We start from the raw sequence: 21,964 nt of genomic DNA, 5'->3' as shown, positions 1-21,964 counted from the left end.
TATACATTCGTTATACGGTCTGAATGATTTGTTCACAAAACACACTGATTTGGTTGTCAAGTTAAACCTGGAATATAACACATGAGTCATATGAACTTCTTATGTCATTAAATAACTTGCATACAAAACAAAAAAAATATATAGACTATTTGTTATAAATTGGCTCCCTAAAGCTCCCAAAACTGAATCCAAAATTCAAAATATATGAATGTTTTTGCATTTTATTTTTAAAGAAATATTAAACCAAGTTTATTTTAAAGAAATATAGCACAAGAATATTGTCTGTCAAAAGACAGTCCTAAAATTCAGTTGAGAGTTCAATTGCTTCCTGTGGAACCGGTGGACTGACCAATGACATTTATTTATTTATTTTACTTGATTGATAAATTAATAAATAAAAGCAATTGGTAATTTAAAAGTTGCATTTAAAAATTATTATTTAAATTTTTTACATTTAACTAGTATTTTTGAACAACAATTAAATTCAGTTATAAAGGTCCATTTATTTGTCAATTTAAAAAGTATTTGCCCATTTACATTTTTATTTTAGAATTAATTAATTGATCGATCATTACTTTATTTTCTTTTTAAGTGTCACTTCTAATCATCCATACAAGAACCTTTTTTGTTAGGTTTTTGATAAGAAAATAGATAAATTGTTTAAAATAAGGACAACGCGTATTTTGGACATTAGGTTGTTAGCCTTTGTGTAACATGTCTTTAGCTATTGTGATGGATAACAACTGTGTGGTTATTCTGTCAGGACACCTGTGGGAATTTAACTGATCCACTAAAATCACCTTGAGACCACCTGGTTAAAAGCAATGAAATTCATTGACTTAAGTGTCGAAATACTTTGTGTTTCCACTGTACAATTTTTTTATTTTATTTTAAAGTCCTCTGTTTATTTGGTTCAACATTAATGACCAAAATCACCAAGCCAAGCTATGATCATTTACATTAGTGCTTCATCAGTGAGTCTGTTGGCGGTGAATGTGTGCGAGTTGTTCATGTGTAATGGCCTCACACGATGTCTAATCAGGACTCTGTGCTGTATGTGAGAAGGTCTATGTTGGAGACGTGCATGTTTATGGGACTGTTTATGGACTCATTGTTGGCTTTAGTCCAGGTGTTCAGTAGCAGGTGATGTTCACATTCACTGAAGGTCTTGGGTGGCACATTCTATTAGAGAAAGATGGCCCCAGTGTCACTCTGATGCCAAGAATGTGTCCATCTGCTGTGCCAGCTCCCTCCCCCTGTCATCTTTCTCTTGCCCCGCTGCTCAGGCTGTTAATGTTCCTCTCATTGTCCCTGTCTCTGATGATATTCCTGGAAAAGAGACTCTGATTATGATGTATGTGCTTGAGTGTGTTTGAATGTCATTACTAGTTATTTCTATTGTCCCTTACATAAAAAGTTAATTAGTTACATAGCATGGTAACAAATTATTGCTAGATTTGTATTACCATTAGGGATGTAGCTCTAAAAAAGTAATTCAGGGGACCCGTTACCACAACAAATGTGTGGTTGCAACTTAAAAATTCTAATTTAGTTAGTCTAATTAAGTTGCAAACATTATTTTGTTGAGTTCTGATGACATAATAATGTTGATCATTACATCAATCTAATATTTAAACAAAAATGTCAATTGATTTAAAAATACTTTATCAAATTTTCTTGAAAACTTTGGAAATTAGTTACATTTAAGCAGTACATTGACTCCATAAGCAATGACTGTGCTAATGCCATTGACAAGTAATATCTTACTTGTTCATTAAATAAACATGCTAAGTAAGTTTCATTAAGCTTGTGCCACGATAACTCTGGATTTGAACTGAAATAGATTAATAGATTAATTGGTTCCTCTAACTCAATGTAGATTGTTGGTTGAATGTAATTTCATAACTACTGTAACTTTATAATTTACTGTACCATTAGAGATAATATATAACGTGCAGCATGGCAGAATAACATTTATGCTTTAATTTGATAAAAAATGCAGTAAAATCAGTAATATTGTGAAATATTTTTTCAAGGATACTTTGATTAATAAAAAGTTCAAAAAAAGAACAGCATAAATAAAAAAATAAAAAATCTTACTCTCCCCAAACCTTTTAGTTTTCATTTGATAATATTAATTTTGCTAATACCACAATATAAATTAATAAAATGAAATGAAGTGTCTTTTATCTCAAAAGTACTTCATTTGCTGGATTATTTATTGTTTGTTTGTAATTTCTAGCATATGGTGTCCCTTATGTCCCATAGCACACTCTTAATTATCATGGCAAATGTAAAAAAAAATAAAAATAAAAAATAAAATAAAAATTTAAACTATACTTTTTGTTATTGTTTGTGGTGGGGAATTTTAATTTAATTTTATAAAACATATGGGAGCTGTTTTGCATAATGTAAAAATGCAAAACCTAAACATAAAAGTTTTGTCAAAAGTATGTGAAATCCTTAGAGTACCTAGATGTTTTCTATCAATATTTTGTTATATAAAGTTGAAAAAGTTGCAGCCAGCCAGAATAATAAGCCCAACAAGCCATGAAGCTTTACAAGCATACGTGCAGAGTTGCATGAGTTATTGATTACTGATTACAGACACATGGGCATTACGTAAATATGGGTGAAACCACATAAATGCTCAAATGTGTTAGTTTGATTTCTTTGCAGGGTCTACCCAGACGGGCATTTTTTATATTCTGTGGACATCAACCTAGTCTTAGCTAACGGCTTGCCCTTTGGCAATTGTTACATTTTTTAAAGGGTATTATTGGGAATTTGTTTCTGCAATAAAAGTGCTCTTTTCTTGCATTAATTGGCTGATAACGGCTCTGTCAGATAGGGGTTTCCATGGTTACAGTGTGGGCTTTCTGGACCCTAAAAAGCTTTCTGATTAGAAATGTGACTTTAACTTAATCTCTATGGTGAAAATTGTATTAATTAAGTTATTCTATTTTTAAACATTTCACAGGAAAATAAGAAAGATAGAAGACCTTGAGGGCTTATTTTATGCTGTAACCCTTCTCCTCTTTGATGGTGTGAGAGCGACAGAGACCTGCCTTTGTTTCAGATGAAAAGTGATGATGAGATTATTGGAGGGAGTTCTCACACGTCTGTCCCAATCACACAGGCAGCTTTGAGCAAGCCAGAGTTATCGAGCTTACTTTGTCTCATTTTAATTTTACCATACCGGAGTGAACAAAGAGAAACATGCTCCACTGCCATCGACCAATGTACCGAATTAAAGGTGCATTGTGTAATATTTAGGAGGATCTGTTGACAGAAATACAATATCATATACATAATGTTTTCAGTGGTGTATAAAGACCTTACATAATGAACCGATGAGGTATAAATGATAGAGAAAGACTCTCTTTATGGGTAATTTATTTGTAAACTAGACTCACAAGGGACTGTTAACAAAAATTAAAAGTCATTTGCATTCTTTATTCACCTACAAGTTAAACATTCATAGAAGGAGGGAGGACTGCCATTTAGAAGCAAAAACATCGCTAAACATGTAAGAATATGTCCATAAAGTGCAGGGGAACGTTGGTATTTTTTTGTATTTTGCAACTTTAAAATATTATTTCATTATTTCAGTCTTTTTTTTTTCTTTTTTTTTTGCAAAGAGGAACATTTCCTGTGGCTTTTGGTGCAGTTTAAGAATTACACAATCTGTTATTTTACTATAATAATTTGAAACAATAATTAATGAGCTAGGTTGAAGGCAATATTTTATTCCAATTACACCACATTTTAGCCCGTTTTTTTGCTGATGTTCCTTTAATTCTGCACTAGTTCATTGAAACAGTCTTTTTTTCTTAACTTTCATTAATCGTACAGTTACATATAGTTTAGAGAGCACAGAGGAAGAGTTTGTGCACAGGTCTGTCTCACGCTAGAAGGGCTCTCGTGGGCATTGCGGTTCACACTTCTGCAAATGTTAGGGTGTCTCTATCTAAACAAGGTGCTTGAAAAACAGTATCAGACTTATATTATCAAATATTTGCCACAGGAAGTGGATGTGTTGTGTAATATCTCCCTTATGTTACTGTTTATTGCCGCCAGCTTGCAGCTGCATATGACAATGTGAAGTCAAGGCTAGAAAACATAAAAACAAACCATGAAATACAGCCATGGCTGATCAAGACTGATGGTGACAAACAGTTTTTTGAAGACATTTTTTTTATATATTATTTGTTTGTCAGGTATTAATTCAGGACATGTTTCTTATGGATTAGTTTAAACAATAGACAGTTGGAATGTTTTCCACAGTTGTTTAATGTTAGCCAACCAAATACCTTTTTGGTATTGAGTACCTGTTTTTTGGGTGTATATTCTGGAATTGTTTTTATGCTACATTCTGTTCAAGGACCTGTTCAAAGCTGATTGCTTTATTTATTCAGTCAGAAAATGCAGAATAAATATAAATAATATAAAAAGCCGGGGGGTGCGCGTGGACCCCTATTTCCATCTAGACTACAGCCTTTAAAAAATAAAAGTGTTTCTTCAGACACTTTGACTGTTGCCAAAGTAGAATTAGTATGCCTCTATACAGATTTATTCATTCCGTTTTATCATTTAGTATCAACTACATGTGCTGTTAGAGAGTAGTCAGACGGCACACATATTTGAAGTCTGCCTGTTATCACTGTTCGCCACCGTCTGTTGTATTCAGTGCTATGACTTCATGTCTGACTAACCTCTTGACTTATTCTGAGCTTCTGTCTGGAACATTTCTAATTGACGGTTGAAAGGCAGATACAGAACATAAAAGCTGTTTTAGGTCCTGTATCTGCCCCTGCTCTATTGTGTGAGAAAATGTGCAGGAAGATAGAGTGAGTTGAGGCCTTGATTCGAGGGCAGTTCATTAGGCCTCTATTACAGCGGATAAGCCCAATTCCTTGGCAAGCTAATTGACTTTTTATTAATGGAGATAAGTGAACGTGTCAATTATCTGAGCAAGGGTACTTTATATTAAGTAAAGAACATAAAGCAAACAGTAATAGGGAATCATTGTAAAGGTGTCTCGTCAAAGTAAGAGTTTTTACAGGGCTAATGAGGTTTTTAATGCTGATGTTCACATTAAACTAATCTGATGGGAAATGTGGAAAAACCTGAGTATGTGTGTGCATCTGCATAAGGTATGAAAACCCTTTGAATTTACCTGGATTTCTGCATAAATTGGTCTTAAAATTTGAAAGCTTGTTTAAAACAGCAGATACATGTTCATTAAATACACGTGTGTGTGTTATTTGTTTAAATGCATTAATGAAGATAAAGCCAATCACATTTAATACTAATTAGATGTGATTATTGCCTTATATTTAATCACATAAAACAGTTTCTCTCATTTTTCTTTTACATGCAAATCTAGACAAGCCTGTCATCCTGCTTTAAAAAATATAAATAGAAATGACACTTGTTTTGTTGGAACTGTGGCCTAACAATCAATGTCCCAAACACATTAATCTGTGGTGCTCTTGTAGGATGTTTTGATGCCGGTTTATGACTTTTATGTCTCTTTAATGTCCTATTTTTTATCAATGGGTGACTATTGGCAGATCCCCATATCTTAAGCCAGTATTATGTTCTTGTTTTCTACACGACCATGGCACCCTACGATGTGACAAACCTCAAAATTGCCTGTTATGTATATTAGTTTAGAGTTAGCCAACTCAGCGCTCAACAGTTAAACACCTGCATGTCTAATTCACAGCGGATAGTCAGTAAAAACAGGAACTTGTTCACTCGGTTGTTCAAGAAAGCAAAACCAAACAAAAGAATGAAGGGCGTGTAAACACCTGCTTTACATAGTTTCCAGACCGTGTTGCTTTTTAGTGACAAGCTTGTGTATTTCTTCAGTATTGAAATTGAAAGAACAAAGTTGGAGTTTGATTGCAGTTTTACTAGTGTGAAAACAGTGACCTCGACATCTTATTTACTCTTTCTGGGGATGCCTTTAGTTGCTTAACACTTAATGCACAACCTCAAACATACATACACTCAATACTTGCACACTCAAACTCCAGCACACACATGTATCTAATTTCTGTGCGAGTGAGTTATGAGAAAAATAACATCTGTGCAATGCAGAGAAAAGGTCTGTCAAGACTCTGTTTTTAGCAACACTTGGGATGACTTGACACGGTGAATGGCATTGGCAAGTGTCAGTTCGCTTCTCCCTTTCCCACTACCAACAAATAGGTTACACAGGGGTGGTTTGTCCACAGAAATGGCAATGAAATGTGTCATATTTTTAGTTGCAAAGGACAAAGATTCTAATTAAATTTTACACATTGTTCTCTCCACCCATTATGTCCTATAATTATTATTATTATTATTTGCATTTGGGTTAGCCAGTCTACAACTTTTCTATAACCCTCACAGGTTCCTCTTTTACTTTTTTGGCTCAAACGTGCTGCTGTGCAAAGTGTGTTCCAACAAAATCTATCAAATCCTTATTATAAGTAAAACATAAGACTCTCAAAGTGTTAGACACCCGTAATGTAGAACTTTACAGTAGCGGTGGGCAGAAGTGATCAGCACATGCCTCGGTGTCTGACATTTACCGTGACCCGCTGTGTCTGCTACTCTTTACATTATTACACTGCACCACATGTGTACAATGCCAATTTTTGCTGGGGTGAACCCATTGCAGATGGAGTATTTCAAAGTGATAATTCACTCAAAACACTCAAAAAAGAAAATTCTTTCCTAAGAAGATATTTTGAAGAATGTTGGTAACCTTAACCTTAACATTTGGTATATGTATATGTATATATATATATATATATATATATATATATATATATATATATATATATGTATATATACACACACACATATATAATATATACATATATATATATATATATATATATATATATATATATATGGAAGTCTATAGTCACCTATATATATATATATATATATATATATATGGAGGGGGGAGAACTATCCCTTTAATAATTACTAAAAACAATGTTCAAGTTAATGTTAAACTTAAGCAGTCTTTAGGGGCCCTACTCTGGTTTAGGAAGTTGTAATGCTTTGCGTTATCTACAAGACCCAATCATGCTAATCTGGTCTTCAAAACAAACCGTTGTGTCAAAAATATTTCTGTCTGTTTTTTGGAAAACATACGTTTATTACAAATGGAAAACATTGTTTAGGAGAAAGGGTACTTGTGAATAAGCACATAAGATGATAAAAGAATTTGGTTAATGCTCTCTGAGCTGTGTTGTGCAAGTATTATCATATCAGTGAATAATGTATGCTGTTAAAGGGTCCAAAAACAAAAGCAAATAACATCTGGGTTAAGATAGTAGTTTCTTAATGAAATATGGAAGGTTTGTGTGTTTGCCTTTTTTTTTTCTCGCTCAGCATTAATGTGTCAAATGTTTTCACTAAAGTTAAATATGAGTACTTAATTTTAAAATCACATGGGGCTTTAGGTTAAATTGAAGTAGGACTGTAATCCAAAAACTCATTTTGAGAAGTGTAATCCAGACACATCACTGCCGTTTTATCTCTCATAACTTCATTGTCTCTTTCAATATAAGAGGATTAAACTACCAAATATTTGGGTGGCCACTTGGAAACTTTACATACAACACAATTTGCATGATAAACAATTTGGCATAAAAGCTATCAACATTTTTCAGGGTATTATCGGACTGTTTTTAATGTGCATCTTAGCTCTTTGTCATTGTCCCAAATTTTTGAAGCACAATTACCTGAATGAAAAACAAAAAAAACAAAAGTCTGTTTATTTACTTGAGCGCACATGCTATCGTACCCTACCCTTATTTATTTTCATTGTTTTAGACCAAGGATGCACCAATATAACATTTTCTGTCAATATGTTTGTCATGTTACGCTGGTCAAATAGCACGACGAAGGAGAAATACTCAATTACTTTTTATTCAAAATACTCAGAAAACAGGAATACGCAGGAGAAAACAGAAACTAGTAACCAGGGACACATGCAAACACAATCAAAAACCATGCAGACAAACTAGAGAGTAATGAGCTACAAAGTAAACTAACAATGAAAGAGAACACAGGCAAACGGGAACAGGGAAAACCAGACTAAAACACAAACAAACTACATACATAGAAATACAGACTTTTTCTGTCTAAGTAAATTAAAAATAAACCCTAAACTAGTGAAAGTTCAAGCTCGAGCACTAGAGATCAGACTTCGGGCATCTACAGTATGCTTGTTATCAGAGGATAAGAGGGAGATTATATTAATGTTTACTTTTTATATCAATCTAAATGTGGATCTTATATAAAATTGCAGATTAGAATAAATGCAAATGAGGGACTTCACTTACTAGCAAAAGACCCCCAAGGCTCCCCATCTCATTGGGTTCTAGGAGTCAGATTTGGGTTAGATTATGTAGATTTGGGCCATCAGGTAGTTAGTCCTTTTGGAGCAGGCCCATGTCCAAACAGTCAGAAGGAGGAAGACAGAAAGCCATCAGAGCCAGCTAGGGTCGAGAGTCTAACCCCTGACTTTGACCCAGCCTGGATACAATAAGTTAAGGGCACCGTCTTAAAGTACCTGGCGAACTGATAGAAAAACATGGCTTTAGTGGGGTTTTAAAGATGAAAGAGACATTGTGATTGGCTGGAAAAGGGGATGAATGAGTGACAAAATTCAACTACTAATTACAGATACCTATTTTGTGAATGAGTGAAGAATCTGAATGAGTCTTCCTGGCAGAACTACGAAGCCAGTATTTCCATAATAAATGTTTTTCCTGTTGTTGGAGCAGTTTAAACTTCAGTCATTCTTACAGGACATATTTGTGTGTTCAAAAACAACTAGATGGAGCACAACTGAATGGATATATTGATTTCTGAAGCCTCTTTAATTTACTCATTTGCCACAAATTATCTTCTTTAAGGGATTTTTCTCAGCAAATATTGTTTTGCGAATAATTATGATTAATGCACACATAATTTGATCAGTTTTATTTATTAGTTAGCAAGTCATGTAATTAAGTAAAAAAAAAAAAATAAAAAAAAAAAACCTGGCAGAAGAAGCAACAGAAAGCCTTAGTCCTCGCTGTAACTGTGACACTTGAGCGTTTTCCAAGAATCCTAATGTGACTGTGTTGATCTCTGCTGTTTCATGCAGCTGCCTTCATCAATCACTTCATATCCCCTTACACCTTTTTTTGCTCTTCCATAGGGTGCATAGAATTCTGAACACCATACTGGTCAAAGGTCATTCTCCTTATGCGGGCCGCTGGGAGAAAGATTTGTGGTTGGACTTATTATAGCTCAATCATTGCTGTGAGTTCTGTCATCACATGGCCAACAACCATGGCTTGCATACAGCGTAGACCAGATAAGCTATTATGTCTGGCTGACAAAGGAAAGTGGCAGCCGTACACATTGTCTTTTATTATGCCACATGTGATTAGGGCAGTAAATTCTGAATGATTTAGTCAGGCCTTTGATGTTTGCAGGATTTTGTGTAATATGATATAGGACAGTATGATCTCTAGACTTAACCAAAACACGCTGTTTATATATGGTGCCAAAAAAACACACATCTATAAAGTCCAGGTCAAACAGGTAATCGACTAACACAAATAACAATAAGGGTTTTTGGTTAATAGTTTGGTTAAAATGTTCTTTTTTCTCTCTCTCTTTTTTCGGTCAATACAATGAAAGTCCAGTGTCTTTTGCATTCCACTGACGAAAACAGTTGAAACATTCTTTAAAATATCATCTTTTGTTCTGCACTGGAGGCAGAAAGTCAAACAGGTTCAGAACGACATGAGAGTTTGTAAATATAAAGCATGTAAACTTTAAATCAATCAAATAAAAGTAATATGTGATGCCCCCTTCCTCACAACATTATCAAGGTCTGGGACCTGTGAAAATGGCTTGTTTATCTTGTGTAACATGCTGCCGGATTCCTTCATTTTTCTGATTGAAAGTTATCATACAGTAGTTCACCCAGCCTGAACCATGTCCTGATTATACTGACACTCTTTCAGATTTCAAAAAGAATGAGGTTTGTGGTTATGCAGGAGTGACCGTCACCTTGTGTGGATGAGATTCGCATCCTCTATTGTAAGTTTAAATATGCTGTACGCAGTAATCCAGTCATGGTTTAAAGACCTTATGTTCAAGAGAAACCAGTGCAGCAGACATCTTTAGAATTTTGTGTTCGAACTTACGTTTTTTTTGCGGATAGCATCGCTATCGAAGAGTAATTAGCTGGTGAAGGGGATTTACTTATTGTAGAGTTAATGAAAGTTATCATGAGTGATTCATTCATCAATCCATAAGATCTTACCTTCATGCTGTGGAAATACAAGCCAGAACACAGAACACAACGAGTGCAGTGGACACTAGGACAAGGAACGGGGCTACATAGGGTAGGCTTAGAAATAATAACAACGTAGATTGCTGAAAGTATGGGACAGATGCCCTCTTTGTTCGTTTACTATTGAGAAAGAGTTTTGTTCTAGAAAAGAACATATAATGGCCATTACTTTTCCATTGGGGTAATGTGGGAATGGAGTTCACCTAAGGGGCACTGTGGATGTGATGGGGGGCTGTTTATGTAGTGACAACCTCCTCGTTAATAAGAAGGTTAAGGAACGGTCTTTGGCAGGAGCATATACCACTATCTGAAAAGTGGGGAGGACTCATTATAAACTGTATCAGCCTGGCTCATGAATATTAATTGGGTGACGAAACGTTCGCCCAGCGGTCTGATTTACTTAAAGACAGGAAAATGTGGTTAGCCATAGATCACTATTTACCACTTTGGTGTTCGTGCAGTCCACTGCCAAAATTTGCAAAGACTTATGATTGGTGTTAAATTTGACATTACATTTTTCTTTGCACATCAGTCAAGCAAAATAAGTTTTATTAACAAATGTGGATAATGATCATTTCCCAAAAGGGTGGGCAAATTATTATTATTATTATTATTAAAAAAAAAAGTGCTTTTAAAAAAAAGTTTTTATTTTCTGAGACACATTTTTCAAATCATTATATCTCAATTTCCTTTGGCTAATTTACATTACCGTTCACAAGTTTGGGCACTGTAAGTCTTTGATTTCTTTTTCTCATTATGGTTGCATTTATTTGATAAAAATACAGTAAAAACAGTTTTAACAGTTTAAACTATTTAAAATAACTTTTCTATTTTAATAAATACATTTTAAAATGTAATTTATTCATGTGACGCAAATTACTCCATGTGACCAGCCATTACTCCAGTCTTCAGTGTCACATATACATTACATTTTATATCCTGCAGTATATGCTTCAGAAATCATTTTAATATGCTGATTTGCTGCTCAAAAAACTTTTCTTATTATTATTATGTTTAATATTTTTGTGGCAGCCATGATGCATGTTTTTTTCAGGATCCTTTGATGAATAGAAAGTTTTTATTGTAGTTTGTATAGTATTTATAATATATATATATACACTTGATAAACTTCATGTGTTTTTGCTGTGATCAATATAAAATGTTATTTTAAATTGACCCCTTACTGATCCCAAACGTTTGTAATGTGTGTATTTATTTGTCATTTAATATTGGTCACTTTTTATAAGGCATTTTTTTATTTTTATATTTAACTGTCCTCTTACTTTTTTGTGTGTGCCAACTAAAACTCGCATCTCTTTTTGTGTTCCAGTTTAATGCAAACTGACACACATTTTTCAAATTCCTAAATCTTAATTTCCTTCGACTAATCTGTGCTTTCATTTTTCAGAATTGATTTCTGTAATGTCGATAAGCCTCAGAAAAAAAAAACATGGCTGAATTTCATATTTGCATTTGCAATACATGCAAGTTGGAGGTTTATGGAAAAATTAGGGCAAATCAAACTTCAGTTTAATTTGTGACAATCTCATTCGGCTCCTTGCTATGCTGGAGTGAGACACGAAACTCCAAGCAGTGGTCTGAATTAAGCTGACTAAAAGCTGTCATGTCTTTAAGATGCATGTCATATGTTCATTTTCCATCTTTAAAACAGGGTCATTCGTCAGCCTGTCACTGGAAATGATATGTCATATTATTGAGTTCAGTTCCCATTGGCATGCGACCCAGAGATTACTGTATTAAGGCATCTGTAAAGTTCGTGACATGTCCCTTAAGTACAGCTAAGAGGATGTGCATCTAATTCTTGTACAAAATTCAACTTATGTTTCAGTTAGAGACATTTACACAGTTTCTAGGTGGTAAGTGGCTTAAAGTGCTGTTTTTACATTGTCTACTATGCTGTCTAGCCAACGATTATCATAAGGCAGGATTATCTGTTGGTGATGAAATGAATGGAAACACTTGAAAGTGTTGGAAACACTGGCAAGTCTTTCCTCCAAAACGAGAGGACGTTGAGTAGCGGTTGAGAATCTTTCCTCCAGAAACAGAGTGCAACTTTGAGAAGCTGCTGACAAACAACTTGCAGATGAATTTTATTTTCTCTTTAATGTTTTTGTTCTATCAGATTTTTCCCTGCTTACTTACTTTTTTATTATTTGTTTTGAATTATTTCTGTCTCTCTCCCTCTACTTTTGGCTGGTCATCAGCTAACTGACTACCGGCTGTTATGTCAGACTCCCCACATAAGTCTCTCTGTGGAAACCTGACAGGAAACCCACAAATGAGAATCTTAACGTTCCCGTGGAAACCACAGGCATATGTTGCTTACTTTGACAAAAGGCCGTGCAGACAGTTCACAGACTTAATCTTTTGTTCTTAGTCCTGTCCATTCCGCCCATGCAAAGTTGTTGAATACATTTTCTTCTGTTCTTCGCTGAATGTTTTTAGAACTTTGCTCATACTTTTAAGAAAATCTATGTGACCTCCTTACTAATGTCTGTTTTATATTTACATATGTCCCTCAAAGTTAACAGGCATTTTTTTTTTTTTATAACAATTTTCAGTTTCATTTTATTTATCTGAATGTAAACTTAATGCAGTCAAAGACACATCACAGTCTATAACAGGGGTTAATGCCAAAAAATCCCTAATATGATGATGATGATCCTTATGTGAGGGACCTCCTATTCTAAAATACTAAAGCATATATATAAATACTGTGTGTGTGTGTATATATATATATATATATATATATATATATATATATATATATATATATATATATATTCGTGTTTAGATACCTATTTACCTGTATATTGTGATATACATTTTTTATCATGACATTCTGTTAGCATAATTATGTCATTGTTCTAAAGCCAAAATAAATGGGCTTATATTTCGAGTGTGATGCACATCCCTAAACTATATGCATAATTCTTTCTGTCAAATATATTTTGTACAATATATATATATATATATATATTTTTTTTTTGCTCTAAGATAACTCAACATTGCTTTGTTTTGCCTTTGCACAGCATATCTCTATGTAGATATATGCCAGTGGTTTTGAAATCAACATCCAAAGTCTGAAAACTAAGAGCATATTATTACAGTACAGTACTGCTAGAATATGTACCCTCCATAAACAGTGTTGTTTCGCAACTGCACAAACATTCAAGTCCCAATGCAAAATCCGAGCAAATCAGAGACCATGTACCCAGTATATTTTGGCACCCATTTGGGTCATGTGTCCTTGTGTTGTCCTCACATGATCCTTTAGCCCCTCTTTAACTACCATGTGACCTGTGTGCCTTGAATTACAGAGCGAATTCCCTCCACTTGGTACAAACCCCTCGTTCTCATCCAGCTTACATTCCTCTTTTATTTTCAACCAGTGGACTACCACCAGTGGATACATTCAGCATTTTCGGACTGATGGTTCACTTTTCATCTCAGTCTCTATACTTTCACTGAAACCTCCATTTTGTCTTTTGCACTTTGTACAGAAGCCCTATGGTTCTGGACTGGAACATCTATTTGGAACATGTCCACCTGCAGATTTACAAGATCCATCCCTGCATGTGAATTAAATATACATGGCTACACTATGAGCTTCCATTTGCTTCTCTAAATCAAAATGATTCTCATTTACATCCCTGCTAGGTTTCATTTAAGATGTAATTTTTCAGAGCTCTCACTTTTCACTAGTAGTGCAGAAATTGTTCATCACGGTGCTGCTGACGTCCTTTTTATTGAAGATCATACTGCTGGGATTGTGGATTCGAGGGCATCACCTCTCCATTTTACTTGTTCCATTTTGCTCCCGCACAATAGTTTAATCCCGCTTTTATGTCTCTAAATTTTAAAACTCTATTTTCTGTCCCTCTTGAATTCCTCTCAGATCTCCACAAACCAGCATTGTCGGCTCCTCTGTGCTTCGAGAAGGACATCTCCGAAAAACCTCAAACCCAGAGTGGCGTTTTCAGCCAAATGAAGCCATAAATCAGTCGGTTGTATATTGCTAATTAAGAGCAGGACTAAACCTCATAACTGCAGCGGATGCTAGAGAGAATACGGACGGATAATTACAGATAAAATAATGCATTTAGGACGTCTCTCTTAGCACATTTTGAGAGCTTCTCCACAAAGATAAACCATTTGAAATGTCACATTTGTAATTATAACACTTTATTCTTCTAGGCCTGTGAAGGATTATAGATTTATGTCTTTTTTATTTATTTAATTATTTTAGATTTAATTTTTTTTACTTTAGTGATTTTAGTTTCTTTTAAATACTACTATAATTTTGTCGTCATGAACCAGCACATTTTTGTTCATTTTGTTTGTGGTTTGTTTTTTATATGCATTTTGGGATAGGACAAAGATTTTTGACACTTCCCAGATGAGTTTCATGCCAGTGATACGACTAAACCGGAGATCCTCGCTGCCAAATGCACCCAGCCATTCATTTTGTTTACTGCGGTGTGTTTAAATGGCGGCGCAAAGATGCTTCTGCTAAAACCTCTGCTCTAAATCAAATTCATTGGGGAATTTGGAGCGCAGACAAAAATGTCAATGAATCTAAATATGTACATTATAAAAAGGCACAGATTAGAAAAGTGACATTCCACGGAAAGCTCTTCCGGGTTTATGACCATGTCTATGAGAATAGATGCTCCTTTGAAACCGTTTCATTGTCAGTTGCTACTGCAGTATCAGTGCCAGATGGACAGAGGTTGGGCCGAGTTCAAACAGAGATTTGTATATTGCAAAATTAAATTAATCTTGTCCACTTTCAGCCTCAAATAACTTCTGTGCGTTTAAAAGAATACAAAGAAACCTGTTGAATTTGCGGAATGACAAGATTATAGTCATTATTATACTGTATGGATTATAGTTATTATATTACAGCATTAGTTCTAGCTCTCAAACTTTTCAGGCCAAGTAGCTTTGATCAAATAAAAAACTAGAAGTATCAATGTTCCCTTTTGAAGGGTTTTCAAACTGGGGTCTGGGGAAATTAATTACCGTAATTATTGACACGCTGTTAAATTATTATGTATATGCATATATTAATTATATATATACATATATACATACATATACATACATATACATACATATATATATATATATATATAAATAAGTGTGTGTGTGTGTGTGTGTATGTATGTATATATATGTGTGTGTATATATGTATATATATGTACATAATTAATTATAAGAATTATAATGAATGTATATAATTATTAACACACTGTTTATATATATATATATATATATATATATATATATAATTTAACGTTGTGTCAATAATTACGTAATTAATACAATCATTTTTGGTACAATAATTACAATAATTAAATAATTACGGTAAGCAATTATTTAGTCGTCTAGTTTGAAATTTGGTCACATATTTGCGTGATTTACAATGTAGAATGTTGAATATGTATCTTGCAGTCCAATTCATACACATTAATACTACATAGATTTAGGTAATTAGAACTGCTTTATCTGTCTGATTACATTATAAAATAGCGGGGGCACTCTTAAAGTTAGCATTCATGAAATGTAGCATCTATATGCTTAACTTAAGGTCGGACTGAATAATATCTTGAATAATATCTTTGTCAATCGCCACTCACAATGCGCAGAGAATACAATTATACAATTGTAGGCCGTGTTATAAAGTGAACATACTGTGTACGCAAACACATAATACAGCTGCATAAGCACATGATTGGATTGGAATAAAACCCTTTTTTTTCGGGTCACATCTGAAAATTGCACACATAATCGTCCCGTTACTGCAAGTGTATTTCATCTCCGCTCTTATGCTTCACTGGCTTCATCTAAAACCTGTTTTTCTTTTTTCCTTTTTTTAAAACTCAACCCTTAACAACATTCATGTTCCTGATTACCAATTATACCTCTCACGGTCCTTTCAAATAACTTTAATTACTGATTAGAATTCGGCTCTCACAAAGCCGGTACTTGAGTGTAATTGCTCAATAAAGAGTTGAGTGGAAATGTGTGGTAATAAGTAGGTGTTCCTGCTGCTTGTCTCATTAGCGAGTAAGCACTGCCTTCGCTTCCCGGGCGGCATAAATGGAGCCTCTCTCATTCATGGCACAGGGGCCCCCTGGTTTCTCCATAGCTGAACCAGCAACCAGATAACATGTCCCAAACTCGCTGACCTCACATTTCTCTTATCCACCATTTTTCTTTTCACCAAGCAATGCGTTATGGATTTGACTTCTCTGTGAAAGATATATGTTATTTTGCCTTATAATGTGGCCAAAACAAATAATTAATTTAGCTTTTATATCAACCTTCACATTGGGAAGGCTGCATCTCCTATGTAGGCAGCTCACTTGATATTGGAACAAACAAAGCTTTTATTAATATTATTAGGTCATCTCCATCATGTACAAATTCATTCAGATTTGTCTCCATTTTGCCAAAATGTAAAATAGTTATATTTTCTCATTAGATCGGGCTGGTAATATGGTCTTGATGTCTGTTCTTAGCCACGTTTTTTTAAAGACTAACTTCCTCTTTTAGTTTGCTCTGTAGTTCAAGGTACTGTCCCATACCTCCCTCTCTTGGTCTCTCTTTGCCCAGTTCTTCCAGACCTCCTCAATAAATCATGCCATCTTTGAAACATTTACATCTCTCGTGTTGCCCTGAATTGAGAAATCCAAAAATCATTGGATGTCAGAGAGACATAAGGTATTAAGGAACTTAAGATGATAATTTCATGTCAACTTGCAACTTACAAGTGACTTTAGGATGTAAGCTAAGGCAGAGAAAAGTACAAATAGAGATCACAGGAGGAGGAGAAAGGGGGAAGTAGGACGCTTTTCCTTTTTTTTTTTTTTTTTTGGTTAGCAGTGCTTGAGTTTTCACAGAGGCCACAAGGTTATTACATAAACAGTTCACGTAAAGTGCTCTTGTGCCTTTGGGGAATGTTTGATGCCATGTTCACAGCAATTTTAATGTTGTACAAGAATTAGGCATGTGACATACTCTGTCTGCACTCACATTTCAGGATTTTTGTCTTTTCAAGACCATAGTTAATTAATTCGGCCAGTAGACTTGGATAAACAAAATTTCTGACATCAATTAGATCCAAACGACAGATAAAAATGACAACAATAATGTAAAAATAATCAAGAATAAAAATACATCCAAAGACTCATGATAGAGCAGTGAATTCCTAATGCCTCCTCTAAAATACTGTAATTTGGAAAGCTCACTTGTGGATTGGTACTTAGATGGTCAAATGATTCAGTCCTAAATTGGACGCTGAGCGCAGCCAACTCAGAATATAATTTGGCAAGCATATTTTGATCCTGCCTGAAACATGCAGTGGAACCCAATCCCTGGATTAGCTGTGGACTTTACAACTCTGCGATTGGCTTATTGCCACACACTTGGCTGAACAAATGCCCCATCTAACTTGTTTTGAGCACAGTACTTACATTTTCAATCTCTACAAACACCTACTTACAGCTTAGACCATCTTAGTTAACCAAATAGTTGCTGTTAAATGTATTAATCTATCAGTGACAATATGGTAAGTGTGTGTAAGCCTCCCCTCCTTTCAATTTCTACACACTCTAACACTTTTAAGTACTTACACAGGCCAGCATTTTGTAAGAAGGCTGTAGATATAAACAAAATGTAGTTAATCATCATGTAATGTGAAAGTATTATATTCCTTTAAGCTTTCATCTGGCGTCTTGTGACATTTAGGTGTGTCGGATTTATGTCAGATTGATCTATCAGATTTTACAAAAGTTTTCCACCCACTCCGACCTTTTGTAGATTGATTCATCCCTGAGGAAGAGACTTTATCATAGTACTTATGGTGTCTTGCCTTTAAACATGTTTGATTGATTGTATGTTTTCTTGCTGTCTCTCATTTTTTTATATATATATTTTTTTTAACAGGGGACTATCCTCCTCCTCCTCCATCTGCCATTGACATCAGCGGGCTCCCGTCCTCTTCCAGCTTCCCTCCTCCTCCGGCCATGGATGAGACCTCCTTCGGCTTTCAGGTGAGATTTGCTAATCCGGTCATCACAATATACTGTACGGTCCAAAGTCCACTGTGTAAAACTGTTTTTATTTAAAAATGATATTAACAGCATGAATGAAAATGTGAATTTCTTATGAACAGGATTTATTACTTGATATGTACTTAATATTCAGTATTTGGAATGTAACCCTTCTTCTTTAATTATATCATGCACCCAAGCTGGCATGAACTGCACAGGCTTTTCAAAACAAACATGATTTGTGAGTGTTTCAAATCATTTGCTTCAGTGGCAGCAAAGAAATCTGACCTTTTGTTCAAAGTTCACACTGTGAACACATTTGCTTATTTAATTAGTGACCTGATCACTAACATTGATTGGTTGACCTGAAATTTGTTTTGTGTTTTTATTATTATTTTATTTGTTTGTTTGTTTGCTGTTGTCAGAATCCAAGCACATTCCAGTTTTAAATCAGATTTCGAATCCCTGATTTTCAAAGTGATCTTCGATTTTTGAACCCTAATATAATTCAGGACTAAATTCAGGACTACTTAAAATTAGAAATGGCGAACTGTATGTTGTTTTGTTTAAGAAACAAAATAATGAGAATTAAACTATTTAAAAAAAAATTTTTGGTTCATGGGTAAAAAATTAAGTTTACTGTTAATATTTGATTCGAGATTGTGAGGGCCCTAAAACGCCATTTTTCAACTCACTCTGTCTTCTGTATAGCCTTAGTCCCATCCCCCTTAATAATAGTTAATGTAGGCTACCACTATGCAAACACTATGCAAATTAGTCTCGATATTTCTTTAAAATGTTTGGCTGTTGCATATATTTCTTGCAAATTTACATCTATTATAGAGCAAATACAATGCGTTTAAGCCTTACAGGAACACTGTGTATCAGCCCCCATTTTTATCTTAAACACAACTCTGGCAGTGAAAAGTCGGTCCGAATTGGCCATATGAAATGTGTCCATACATGAACATATGGTACAGTAGGTAAATACTATTTTAACTTTGGATTAGCAGCTTAGACAGTGTATCATCCCCACTGGGATATTTAGCACATCCATGTAAATGACGGAGAAACAATGCTTTAAATTCTTTTTTTAACAATATGTTAAGGTGAAACGGAAATCATCAATAATTAACTGGTGTATAAGCAATTCAGTCTCGTGCAGCCTGCAACTGTTTTAATGACTGAATTACTGTAAACTATAAATTAATAGCTAGGCTATACTTACTGAGGCATTATGTCCATTTAAACTGAGGAGGCACTTGCCCTTTTAGAGTTTTGAGGCACAAAATGTTTGAATGTAACTTCCACAATACAAAAAATAACTTCTTACATTTGATAATTAACTTCCATGATTAATGTATTTACAATTAGTGCCCCAAAGCCGTCGCCTTTTGGTGAATTTAGCCCCTTTGAATCCAAAACAATAGAGAATCTGTGCCACCAGTGTGGTGTGTTTCTCTAAAGGACTACAGAGAACAACTTCTAAATCATAAAATGCACTTCCAAATGCAGAGATAAGGTGCAGTTTGACATTGATGTGCCCACAAGCATAGTTTAAATTAATTTGTCACTATAAAGAATAGGTGGAAGACTAAATCGATGCAGGATTTATGTTCTGGAATAGCAACAGTAAAGACATTAAAAAAATATGATCTTGGCCAATATGCTGTCAATTCATTAAATTATAAACTTTTTCCCCACAAAAGCAGTTTATTCAGCATAATAAAGCCTCTCCACTGACATCCATAAAAAAAAAAAACGAAAAAAAAAAAAAAAAACGCTTTGGTTGCAGTACAGAAGATGGGGAGGACTAGTCTGACGAAAGTGGGTCCACGTACTTTTGTGTCCATTCATTTTTCCATGCAAATCAAATATTAAAGCCGTAAACTCATTTTTTATAAAAGAGACAACTCTGGCTTAATTCTAGTTATTCATTTCTTAAATGTAGAAAAATCAAATGACCTGAAGGTACATGAACCTTGCTTAAATACTTACAGCAAACTTCAGATCCCTTTTCATGCGTGTTAACGACAAACAGACAAAAGGCCAGCCAAGTCTGCATCTCTTTTTGTGGCTGTTTACCAGGCGTGTGCCCTAGTTGTTTATATTTCTCTTTAGTTCATTTGGCACCCGTTTAGAAATGAGCGAGGGCACAGAGAAGGCTGACACCTATTGGTTCACCTCAGTCATTTTCCCCCTTCAGGGAGTCAGTCCCCCGTTAGAACCAAACACTCATTGTCCAGCCATTAAACTACAGCCTCAAAACTGTTTCTGCCTAATATTCAATGGAATTACTCATTAATCTTTTGTTATTTAACGCAAACTTTCTGTATTCCTTAGATTCCCAGGGAATCCATGGACTGATAAAAATGTGTACAAAAAACTATTCACATTATTTATCTTGATGGCCAACTGCTACAATAGTGGAGAATGAGATAATTTTTCTTTTCCATCATTATTTTCGCTCCGGCCTGTTGATAATGTGTCCGTGTAGTTGCAATTTGACCAGGTTTGCTGCAGGACAGGATTTAGTCACTGATGGGCGACTAATTGTGTGTGTGTGTGTGTGTGTGTGTGTGTGTGTGTGTGTGTGTGTGTGTGTGTGTGTGAGAGAGACGCTTGTAAAGTCTTCATCAGTGGTTCAGCTTTTTTTTCTTTTTTTTTTCTTTTTTTTTAAATAAGGCCACTTTATCTGCTGCTCAAAATGTGACTACAGGCATGTTCACTACTCTAATAAAACCCTCCACTGGATCGCTTTCCCACGAATGGTGCTCTGCAAGGGAGGAAGCCTGTCCAGAGGGAATCAGCGCGTTTGTTGATCTAGCTTTATGGAGTCAGCGTACGGCAGACGGTGTTATTGTCGGATAATTAGGCTAGTACAGAAAAGACATCAGACTGTAGAGGCGAGGATCTCGATTCCTCTGTAGAAATGAATGGCATCCTGGAGTCAGTTTAACCGACTTTACATCTCAGATGAGAGGAGATCAGTGGCAGCAGATGGTTTGTGACATAGAAAGGAATCCACAGCAAAGCACATTTTGTAGTATTCAGCACGCCGTTCCCCTGAAGACCTTCAGCTCTTGATTCTGATAACAGTACTTCTGCGTTCATGTGCGTGCGAGTATTTACCGAAAACGAGTGGCAATCCGTTCGACCCGCAGCTTTCCCTTATTCCAGTTTTCTACATCTTTCATGAATGAAAAAGGGGATGTTGAATTATTTCTGCATCTAAGCAGAACTAACAAGAGGAAGAGGCCAGAGTACCGCGGTGAACATGAATAATCAAATGATACTTGGCCTAAATTATTTTGTTTCCCGCAACAGAACACGTAGCAACACATGCAGTCTTTATTTAACTTCACTTATCTGTCTCTGTGGTTTTTCATTAAACTCAGCACTTAAATCAGCTTCCTCTCTTCAAACGGTGCTTACCAGAATGCAAAAGGATGGCTTACATAACCGATGGAAGTGCTTCATTAGATTGCTATGCCTTTTCTTTCATAACACTATGTCC

At 35.0% G+C, this 21,964-nt stretch overlaps 1 protein-coding gene across 3 annotated transcripts in view; it reads left to right on the top strand.

The window, feature by feature from the left end:
- lpp (LIM domain containing preferred translocation partner in lipoma) overlaps nt 1–21,964 on the top strand; it is a 192,281-nt gene that overhangs the window by 64,338 nt on the left and 105,979 nt on the right. For all 3 annotated transcript variants that reach the window (XM_082190220.1, XM_082190218.1, XM_082190219.1), the window contains one exon: nt 18,341–18,447. In XM_082190220.1, coding sequence (XP_082046346.1) covers nt 18,341–18,447 — 107 coding nt within the window. The remainder of the gene's footprint in view (nt 1–18,340; nt 18,448–21,964) is intronic.

Source organism: Leuciscus leuciscus (genome assembly GCF_965113295.1).
Source record: "Leuciscus leuciscus genome assembly, chromosome: 14".
Classification (NCBI taxonomy): Eukaryota; Metazoa; Chordata; class Actinopteri; order Cypriniformes; family Leuciscidae; genus Leuciscus; species Leuciscus leuciscus.
Note: the sequence above shows the minus strand (reverse complement) of the source record. Positions and strands in the feature narration are given on the sequence as shown.